Source organism: Eleutherodactylus coqui, chromosome 1 (assembly GCF_035609145.1).
Source record: "Eleutherodactylus coqui strain aEleCoq1 chromosome 1, aEleCoq1.hap1, whole genome shotgun sequence".
Lineage (NCBI taxonomy): Eukaryota > Metazoa > Chordata > Amphibia > Anura > Eleutherodactylidae > Eleutherodactylus > Eleutherodactylus coqui.
Genome location: NC_089837.1, coordinates 315,537,452 through 315,549,032, shown reverse-complemented (window position 1 = coordinate 315,549,032; position 11,581 = coordinate 315,537,452). Strand labels below are relative to the sequence as shown.

At 43.4% G+C, this 11,581-nt stretch overlaps 1 protein-coding gene and 1 long non-coding RNA gene across 2 annotated transcripts; both read left to right on the top strand.

Moving 5' to 3' along the window:
- Window positions 1-310: 310 nt before the first annotated feature.
- On the top strand, window positions 311-4,346 carry LOC136612043 (uncharacterized). Its single transcript, XR_010790343.1, has 3 exons — window positions 311-326; window positions 1,745-1,915; window positions 4,234-4,346. It is a non-coding gene; the product is annotated as an uncharacterized lncRNA (long non-coding RNA).
- Window positions 4,347-5,899: 1,553 nt separating this feature from the next.
- On the top strand, window positions 5,900-10,086 carry LOC136586917 (protein kinase C delta type-like). Its single transcript, XM_066585275.1, has 3 exons — window positions 5,900-6,220; window positions 6,311-6,439; window positions 9,227-10,086. The coding sequence occupies exons 1-3, from the start codon at window positions 5,900-5,902 to the stop codon at window positions 9,386-9,388; spliced, it is 612 nt and encodes a 203-aa protein (XP_066441372.1). The 3' UTR covers window positions 9,389-10,086.
- Window positions 10,087-11,581: the final 1,495 nt, after the last annotated feature.

Below are 11,581 nucleotides of genomic sequence, written 5' to 3'. Positions count from 1 at the left end.
CAGGTTACAAAGGGATTTATGCTGCACCTGCTAGTCGGACATTCAGGGGAAAGGGAAGACACAGAAGGGACATCAGTAGTTTGTGGCACCGCAGAGGGGACACCAGTAGTCTGTAGGGACACAGAGAGGGCACAGCGGTACTTTCTGGGGCCACAGAGGAGACACCAATACTATGGAGAGATAGTGAGAGCTAGTGGTAGGATGGGGAATGTGCAGGGATGAATCTTGGCAAGAAGAAATCTTAGTGGAATTCTGGGCCCAGACAAAGAACAAAAACGAAAGCAGAAGTCATCAATCAGAGGAGATGACACATGTGATCACTGGAGGTAACAGCACTGTAATCACTATCACAGTGTAGAATCTAGCATCTCTATGATATGATTGTATTAGAGGTATACTAGAGCTGAGCCGCTGTTATAGATATGCTGTCCCTAATTTAATTTTGAGTTCTGCTGTGGGGCCCTGTGAGTTCAATGTATGCCCCTCTTTGCAAAAGTAGTAAAACATTAGGACTGTATAAATTTGGTATTGCTCTAATCGTGCTGATCCGGAGTATAATGTTCTCAAGCGATTTATGCTGCATAGTAAAGTCAGTAAAAACAAAACCCCCCAAAAATGTTGACATTTCTAGGTCTCACCCCCCAAAAAATACATGAATAAAAAGTTATATAGACATAATATAAACCCCAAACTCCTGCTATGCAGTAAATGACTGGGCCTGCTGGCAGTGCCGGAAGCAGACAGCGCTGTCCATAATACAGAGGCCTGGGTTGGTACTGCAGGCAAAGCTCCCATTGAATTCACTGTCTGCAGTACCAAACCAGGCTGCTACAATGTTCACAGCGCTATCTGCACTTCTACTAATAGTTAAACTCTCCAACAGCCCTTTTAAGGGGTTAACAAATATTTGTATTATAGCACACGTTTTATATTGAGAATGCCACCACAAATGGGGCTGAAATATGGATTGGACTATTGGACGGACTGACTTTCACATGTATATATGGAATTAGGATGTGCCTGCACATGGCATATACAGTACCTGGAATGTGAAACAGGTTGTGCAGTGGAATCACAGGTGCATCCACCCAGTATATAGCACATTAAGTGGGTGAAAACTGGAGAAAAGTCACAGATTTCTGAAACATGAGGATTCAAAATCCACAACATGCTAATTTTTCCATATGGATTTTTATCTGTGGATTGTTACAGTAATGACTTCATTTAGATGATATTCAAGGGGTATCATAGCCTTATCCATCAGGTATATCTAATCGTATATATAATGTATACGATGCATCAGAGAAGAGCGCAAAACACTGAAGTGATGTGTTCAGGCTCTTCTGCTTTATTGTTCTGATACAAGAGGTTCTATACTTTGGCTTCTCCAACGGTCCACAATGTAAAGTCTAGAGCGCGTGCGATACTTCTAATATAGTAGAATCCTACAAGAGGCTGATGATGACAAAGCTGCATGATCATTGTCTGAGACCCTGTTAGTAAGATGGAACTACAATGCGTCTTCTCCTCACATGTTTCTTGCTCTGCACACAGCATTAATATTACCACATAACATGTAATTCCCTACTGTTACACAGATCTCCATCCAGATGCATTGTACTGTAGATTGCTATGGAGCTGCGCTGAAGAATCCGCACTGCAAACCTGCACTGTGAATCCAACCTTCAGATCAGTTTCAGATTTTTGCTCTATTTGTCCTCTTCATAAATGACTATTTTTCTAGGTGGTGCTGGCAGAAGACAACTCTACTCGGCAGAAGTTTGCTGTGAAAGTCATCGCCAAGAGAAGCCTGCTTACCGAAGGAGAGGACCGCGTGATGGTGGAGCGGCGGGTGCTACAACTTGCATCTGGCAGCCCCTTTCTTCTACATGGACAATTTGCTTTCCAGACAAAGGTACATTTATGACTACTTCCAAATGAAGAAATACCAGTATATGTACCTGATGCTGTAGTGATACAAAGTATCTGCGAGCCGTGCAACAGTAAGACATTTCCATCCACAGAGATCTTGGGCTGACATAGCAATAGTCACAATGGGCCCCACTTTACACTGAGGGGCCGTTAAATATACAATACCTTTATTATAATGAATGCCCGCTATTCAGTTTGTAGGTGTACAATGCTATGCTTATTAATGTCCTAGGATATCTGTACAGGGATATAGGAGCCGTGAGTCTATGGATGTCGAGGTGAACAACAGTAACAAGCACAACCGAAAATACCAAAAACTGGGTGCTACACATGTGCAAGAACTCTAATCAAAGTACTATAGACACAAATTGAACCACTTAAAACCTAATACAAACATAGAAGCGAACCACAGGGGTACGTGCAAACATCGGGGGTCAATCTGCTGATTTTCACTGCGGATGTCACTCATTGCCTTGAATGAAATCCACAATGAAGATCCATGACTTTCCTGTGACCGATGACGCATGCTGCATGACTATCCTCCACTGCAGGTTGTTTTCATTGTTAGTAAATGGGGTTTGTTAAAAGCCCTCTCATTTACATGTACTGCACATTGTTGGAGAATGTCGGTGCACATTCCGTAGCTGAAATTCCGTAACAATTCCGCAGCGTTTGAACTCACCAGCCGTCGCGTTGGTTCAAAGAGCACTGCAGTGATTGGCTGACAGCAGTGCTCGCTGGCTAATCAGAGCCATCGCTTCCTGGAGGCGGGATTTATGAACGCTGCAAACAGGAAGTGATGATCTGTCAGCGGCCAAGGAGTGCAGGAAGCCCGGTGGAGCTACGGAACTTTGCAGACCATCGGGAGGAACCCGGACCATGGCAACTAGCTTAGTATTAATAAGACATCCCCCGAAAAGAAAACCCTGTGCCTCTTTTGGGGCAAACATTATTATAAGACAGGGTCTTATTTTCAGAGCATCATGGTATTGAATAGTTACTATTTGCAACCAGGCTCCTAAGCTGGGGGTCTGCAGACCCCCCTCTCCACAATACAGGCTGCTCTCATTGTAATTAGTTTGTAACTGTCTCTCACATAGCATGCTGAATGGCAGCTTGTGTGACTTGAAATTAAAGGGGTTGCCCAGTTACTGGACAACTCTTCAATAAGACCCCCTGTATTAAAACAATAAATTTTGATATACTTACCCCTCTGCAGCCTCCGGGATCCAGCCCTTGAGCCCGCTGCATTCCCGGTGATGGTTGTGACAGATGATGTCACAGGAAACCACATGATAACTGCAGCCAATGAAAGATCAGTACAGTTTGGTTGCCATAAAAGAAATTAAATTAATATCCCTCTGGTGCCAAGAATTTTGAAAATTTAATATTCCAGGTTAAAAGTAGTAAAACTTAATAAAATCTATATAAGCTTGCTAATCGCCGTTATTGTACCGACCCACAGAATAACGTTATGTCACAGTAAGATCTGCAGGATAATGGCATCAGTGCGTTTTATCATTTCACCACACTTACAAATGTAAAACTGTTCCCATACATTATATAGTAGACTAAATGATACCATTAAAAACACAACTCGTCTCGCAAAATAAGAAGCCCTCATATGGCGAAAAAAAATGTATGTAATGAAAATAGGGATGAAGAAGTGAGAATAAAAACATGAAAAGTGGGCGGTCCTTCAGGGGTTAAAGGAAAAAGGGTTTTGTGTAAAAAATCTGTGAATGTAGGCAAACGGTTTGTAAATAGTCTATGGATGCCACTGCGACTGAGATGGCGTCTTCTCTATGATGCAAACATGAAAACCTTATATGTACATTATTAGTGAAACTAGATGGAGAACGCCTGCTGTATGAGGTATAAGCTACACCTCTCCTGTGTCTGGGGCCGGGCTGCAGCCTTATTATCACCAGTACTGAGCTTACTGATCCATCATACATGTAACTGTCCCATCCCCCCCGTCGTCATATAGTCTACATCTATGATGGAGAAATAACTGAGAATGGCCTCTGTATAACATAGTAACATAGTATGTGAGGCTGAATGAAGACAAGGTTCATCTAGGTCAGCTTTGTTGATCCAGAGGAAGGCAAATAATCCCAAGAGGCAGAAGCCAATTAGCCCTTTTGGGGGGAAAATTCCTTCCCGACTCCATAATGGCAGTCAGAATAATCCCTGGATCAACCTCTGATAGTTCCTGTCTGTATAGAATGAAGACGCTGCAATCATTTGGTAACTTGATCCTAGACATTCACATTCTTGTATCGCTCTTCTGTATGGCAGGACCTGGTGCTGCTCGGAATGGAATACATCAACTGCGGAGACTTCGATGAACTTCTACAGCGGAAGGGGTGTCTCGACAGCCCCTGTGCACGGTAATGTAGTCGTAAGCTAATAAACATCTCCCTGTGGGTTATACATGAAGAGGACAGTACATGAGTGAAGTTACCCTTACACGGGGCAATTATCGCTGGAAGCAGCAAATTCAGGCAATAGCCGTCCCGTGTACTGGGTATGGAGCGAGAAATCGATCACTGGTCAGAGTCACTTAGCAGAACTAAAAACCCAGCGACTATCGGCCGTGTAAACCGGCAATCGTTCTACAATGCATGACTGCCTGTTTACTGTGAATGGAGGCGGCGGGTCAGCATGATCTTCAACCACTCAGCCTCCATTCACAGAACGACTATCACTCCTTGTAAAGCACAGGGGCGATAGTTGGGCGGCTCTTCATGGAATGGCTGTTGGGCGCTTATGTAACCTATAGTAGTCCTGTGTAAAGGAACCTTTAGATTGTTAGCCTTACTGCCCACATACAAGCTCCAATGATGGACTCCATTCATTAAGGGACTGTACATAGAATAGAGTGTTATACTCAGAAGCTGCAACTATACTCTCCATCTATAGGATGTTAGCAGGGGCGTAGCTAAAGGCTCATGGGCCCGGGAGCAAAAGCTTATCTTGGGCCACCCAACTTCACTTAACGCCTTAACGCAGAGGCGTAACTTAAAGCTCCTGGGCCCCAATGTAAAACCTGTAACAGGGCCCACAAATATAATGCTTTATTCATAGTACTGGACTCCCTATATGGAGAAGAGAATATATAGTTATGTCAGTGGATGTTAGTACTGAAACACTTTGTTAAAAGACTTTTATCCAATTCTAGGCTTATTACTCTCTATATGGTCTGAACCTGTAGATCATGGATCTCACATTGTAATAGCAGCATCTCTTATACATAACTCTAAGTCACACAGTGCTTGCATAGGACTGCACCTAAAGCAGGGAAATGGCTGTTCTTGTATATCGGCACTGTTTGGCGGCCATTAATCTGCAAAAAGAAAAAAAATAGTTCCATGCTCCACCGCATGTAACATTATATTGCATTGCTCCGGTGGATGATATATCTTCTCGAGGCTCTATAGGGTGTCGCACAGAGAGCCCACTGATCTATAACACAAACACATATGGCGCTGCCCTGTGCAGGAGTCCTTATCCCCATGTTTGTAGTATGCAGAATAAGATAGGATTAGAGAACATGTAGCATGAAGAATGAGATGTGTGATCCCTGCAGTCTATAGTAATAACCTCACATGGTGGATATTCTGCTCTTCTGTACTATGTGTTTTTCAGAGCTTTCTGTCAGCCTCCAGATACTAATTCTCTTCTCTCCCCTTCATGCCAGTTTCTACGCAGCGGAACTTGTATGCGGTATCCAACACCTGCATGCGAAGGGCATCGTCCACCGGTAAATATATTCTTGTCTTTTTTAGGTGTGATGGACTCAGGCCGGGTCTGTAATCCCAGATTATATTATAGTAGATGGTTTGGAATCTGATATAAAACATACTTAGATATATTAATTCTGGATGTTTGTGCGCACATTAGGTAACATCTTCATATACTTATAAAGTAAATCAGCTAATAAGACAGATTCCCTCTTAGCAGTATGAATGGGAATAAACCATTGTTTCCTCTACTTCACAGAGATCTCAAGCCGGATAACATCCTGGTGACTTCAGCGGGCCATCTAAAGATCGCCGACTTCGGGTTGGCCCTCGAGGACATCTATGGAGACCGCACAGCCTCCGGATATGCTGGAACACCGGACTTCATGGCTCCTGAGATGCTGAGCGGGGAGGAGTACAATGCTGCCATCGACTGGTATGCCTTAGGTATCATTCTAAATATCATGGTTACCAGCAGGTCCAAGTATCATCGAGGACGATTTAATGCCTCCAACATCGAGGCGAAGAACATCATCAAGAAGGTGAATATATTCTCTATGTAATACATGTTATACTAGACCAGGACAGTAAAAATAGTTCAAAGCACTAGATTATATTTTTTTCCTTTTTAGCTCCTCCGGGAAGATCGTACGACGCGCTTAGGGGTCCACGGTGACATCAGAGCCCAGAGGTTTTTCCGGCATATCAATTGGGATTTGGTAGAAGCCCTGCAGATGCGACCACCACACATTCCTGTACCAGTGAGTATAAGCAGAAATTGTATTGGTTCAGCTTGGTATGTTATAACGTCATAGTAGTACTAATGGGAGATGTCTATGCCTCACTATGGTGCTAGACGTGGGCTGTAGCCCTAATATCAGCTTTATGAGCTTCCTTGGTCTATATACTGTATATGTCTATGCCTCACTATGGTGCTAGACATGGTCTGTAGCCCTAATATCACCTCTATGAGCTTCCTTGGTGTATATACTGTATATGTCTAAGCCTCACTATGGTGCTAGACATGGGCTATAGCCCTAATATCACCTTTATGAGCTTCCTTGGTGTATATACTGTATATGTCTAAGCCTCACTATGGTGCTAGACATGGGCTATAGCCCTAATATCACCTTTATGAGCTTCCTTGGTGTATATACTGTATATGTCTAAGCCTCACTATGGTGCTAGACATGGGCTGTAGCCCTAATATCACCTTTATGAGCTTCCTTGGTCTATATACTGTATATGTCTAAGCCTCACTATGGTGCTAGACATGGGCTGTAGCCCTAATATCACCTATATGAGCTTCCTTGGTGTATATACTGTATATGTCTATGCCTCACTATGGTGCTAGACGTGGGCTGTAGCCCTAATATCACCTTTATCAGCTTCCTTGGTGTATATACTGTATATGTCTATGCCTCACTATGGTGCTAGATGTGGGCTGTAGCCCTAATATCACCTTTATCAGCTTCCTTGGTGTATATACTGTATATGTCTATGCCTCACTATGGTGCTAGACATGGGCTGTAGCCCTAATATCACCTTTATGAGCTTCCTTGGTGTATATCCTGTATATGTCTATGCCTCACTATGGTGCTAGACGTGGGCTGTAGCCCTAATATCACCTTTATCAGCTTCCTTGGTGTATATACTGTATATGTCTAAGCCTCACTATGGTGCTAGACGTGGGCTGTAGCCCTAATATCACCTTTATGAGCTTCCTTGGTGTATATACTGTATATGTCTATGCCTCACTATGGTGCTGGACGAGGGCTGTAGCCCTAATATCACCTTTATCAGCTTCCTTGGTCTATATACTGTATATGTCCTGAATGTTTAGGTTGTAATATTGTTTAGGAAGAACACTTGAATTTCTGTGACTATCAGTGATAACGTACAATAACCTGATTTAGGCCACTTTCATACGGGAGATTTTTCCATCTGACTTTCGAACCGATTTGTTTGGTTAGAAAGTTGGACAAAAATGAAACGGATTCATTAGAACGGGTATATTTACAGGGGACTTTTTTCTACTCGTATGAATAGTTCATGGAAAATAGAATTTACAGCATGTCCCATTCCTGCCTCGTTTTTGAACAAGAATAGCACATGATAATGTGTGATGTCCGGCACATCGGACAGCGCATGGATGGTGTGTCTGTGTGCCGGCTGATGTGAGTTCCATGTAAGAATCTTAGACACAAGTTTAAGTTTGTCCGTGTGCGAGTAGTCTTAGGCCCAATGCCCACGGACATATTTGCACTGCGGGATCTGGAGCAAATACTGCCCTTAGACATGCTAAGCAAAACACTTTTCCATGCCCACGAGCGGAAAGAAACTGCGATTTTCTGCTGCCGGGGGAAAAATCGCAGCATGTCCTATTCTAGTGTGAGGCTCGCACGGGCAAATTCCATGGTAGTCAATGGAAGCTGCCCATCCCACAGCGAGTTGCCACACATCTGCATCATCACCGGTGCAACAGCTCTGCACTGCGCATGTGTGGCTGCGCACCAGCCGGCACATCTACAGCGAAGAAAGAAGACAGCAGACAGGTAAGCCAGGGGTCACCGCTGGGAACAAGGTCTGATTCCATTACGAGATCTCACAGTCGGATTCCTCCCCGGCCGTCTGCATTTGGCCTTAGGGCTCAGTCAGACGAGCGTCCTTTTTGCGTAAAAAAAAGTGTTGCATGCATGTGCAAAATGCACCTGACTGTAGCTCCATGCCCATTGCTTTCAATGACGCTGCCTCTGATTGGCTGAACGCTGTGACCACTCACAGGCAGCACTCAGCTGTCATTCAATGAATGGCTGAGCACTGCCTGTGATTGGCTGAGCGCTCAGCCAATCAGACACAGCTCTTTTAGGAGGCAGGGATTTTTAAATCCCCGGCCAGCTGAAAGTGCTTCAGAGCAGTGCCGGCAGTCAGCGAGAACATGCGCCAGAGCTGCACAGCAGCAGAGAGGTGATGTGTGTGTATATATATATATATATATACACATAAACATTTTTTTTTACAGCAGCTTCTGTTTCAAGCCCTACCCCGAAAGTCACTGTAGGGGTTGACTGCATCGCATTGCTTTCAATGGGGCCAGCGGCAGTAGCAACGGCCCCATTGAAAGCAATGGGATGGCATCATGGTCCTTTGCCACAGCTGTGACAGCTTCATCCCCACAGGGAGTCCCCTTGTCACTGAATACTGTGACAGTGCTGTCACAGTGTTCAGTGATAAGGGGACTCTCCATGGGGAATCTTTCTGCGTCGCACGGACCCACCCAGGGCACGGATGTCCTATATTTTACAAGTATGAATATTTTGCGCCTGTAAAAGACAGACATGTGAACAAATCATAGGGAGCCACTGGCTCTATCAGACATGCCTTTTTTTGCGCACATAGGCGCAAGCAAAAAAAAACCGCTCGTCTGACTTTGCCCTTAGGGTGATAAATTTTTATACAGGAATTAGTTCGTTTTTTTGAACTGTAATCCAGTGCTGTCATGAGAAGTTATCATACCAGCTAAATCCCTATGCTTCCTCTTCTTATAGTCAAACAACATCCGGCACGGCTCAAGACCATTTAATCTCAAGAGGATGGAGGCAGCAGAAGCCCACCACTCGGCCATATCGGCAGACCACCAGGCCTTATTCACAGGGTTTTCATTTGTCAGCACTAACTGGAAAACCCTGGACAGCACACCGGCTCTTTAAGATCATCAGAGCCAGATCTCATAAGCCCCAAGAAGACCATCAAGAGAAGCAGAAGAACACCGATGATGTCATCAGGAGCAGCCCAGCAATTCCATCAGACCAAGCTGGATGATTACTGCCATGTCTACATCTGGCATACAGGTGGTATACCTTTGTTTTTCTTTTAATATGTATGGTGTGAGGATGTGCCTGACCATGTCAGACGCACCGCATGCCCAGAGTGCGTTGATATTATGGTACTATATATATAGTGTTACACTTTATATATACTCCATAAATGACTAAAAATACAATTACATTTACCAGTGACTACTGGTGAGTGTAATTTTATATTTCCCCCTCCTCTATGACATCTATTAGTATTGTCATCGATGACGGGGAAATAAGGAGAGAGATGGCCGGCTATTAAGGGGTGGAGGAGGCCGGACCCTTTTTTTTTTTTTCTTTTTATGTATGGTATTAGTATGTGCCTGACCATGTCAGACGCACCACATGCCCAATATAGGATGATATTATGATACTCTATGTATAGTGTCACCGTATACATAGACTTCATAAGATATTAATGCTGCAATTACATTTACCGCTGACTACCGGTGAGTGTAATTTCATATTTCTCCCTCTTCTATGACATTGTTTAGTTTTGTCACCGGCGACGGGGAAATAAGGTGAGAGATGGCCGGCTATTAAGGGGTGGAGGAGGCCGGGCCTTTTTTTAAAATTAATATAAAATTTGTTTCCAGGAATATAACTGTTTGGCATTAGGATGTGCCGGACCATACCGGGCGCACCACATGCTCAGAATAAGATACTACGGTACTACATGTATAGTGTTACACTATATCTATACTCCATAAGATATTAAGGATACAATTACATTTACTGGTGATTACCGCTCAGGGGAATTTTATACTTCTCCCTCTCCTCTGACATCTCATGGTTTCGTCACCAGCGAAAGGGAAATAAGGTGAGAGATGGCCGGCTATTAAGGGGTGGAGGAGGCCGGACCTTTTATTGTAATTGTTTGCTTTTATATTTGGGCCAATTATAGTAGTCGGTCATTGGTTCAGCTCTGTAGACAGAAAAACACAAATGTTCCGGATCTTTGAATGCAGTGACACCATTTTTAAATTGTTTTTATTGTGCAAAAGTAATAAAATGTTACAAAACTATATAAATTGGATACAAATGTAATCCTACTGACCACAGGATGTAGTGAAGATGTCATTTATGCCAGCGTCATATAAGCCTATGTGCACCAGTGTAGTGTTCTTACAGAATTAAAGATGCTTTTTCTGCACGTTCCAGATGTGTTCTTTTTCCTGCACAATTGCGCAGTGTTTCACGCATCTCCTAGCATATTTCGTGTAAATTTATGTACCCTCTTATGTTACTTCTATGAGACCTCTTGCTGTGCACATGTGCAGGAGAATAGAGCACGGTACGCTGGTTTATTCTTCAACTAAAATCCTCAGGAAACATACATGCTGGTGAACAAACCCATTGAAATCAATAGGTTCTATAATCTGTATATTGTGTGTGCAAATACACCCGTGTGCCACCGGCTTTACTGTATAAGGCCTCCTTCACATGACCAGTAAGAAATAGACCTTATTAAAAAAGGGCAGGAGGTGTTGTATTGTATGTTAGGAAAACATTCATCTCTACAGAGATTCAAGCTTCAGACCATGGGAGTTCTGTAGAAACTGTTTGGGTAAGAATACAAGGAGAGAACAACAGAAAGGACACGATTGTAGGCATTTACTATAGGCCACCTGGACAAGCAGAAGATATGGCGGAATTCTTTCTACATCAGATGGCCAAGCTCTCAAAAAAGCATGATATAGTGATCACAGGAGATTATAACTATCCGGACATTTGTTGGGAATCTCAGGTAAAAGTAATGGATCCAACACATTCTTATCCGTACTTGCTGACAACTTTATCTTCCAAAGGTAGAAGAGAAAACAAGGGGATCTGCTATCTTGGACCTAATTCTTACCAACAGGGAGGGAATGGTTGCAGAAGTAAGGGTGGCTGGGACCTTAGGAGGCAGCGATCATGTTATCATTGAATTTTGGATAAAAAGGGGATGAAGACCTGAGAAAACTCAGACCTCAAGGTTGGATTTTAGAAAGGCAGATTTTATTGAACTCAGAAAAAGGATAGGAATAATCCAATGGCTGGATGTTC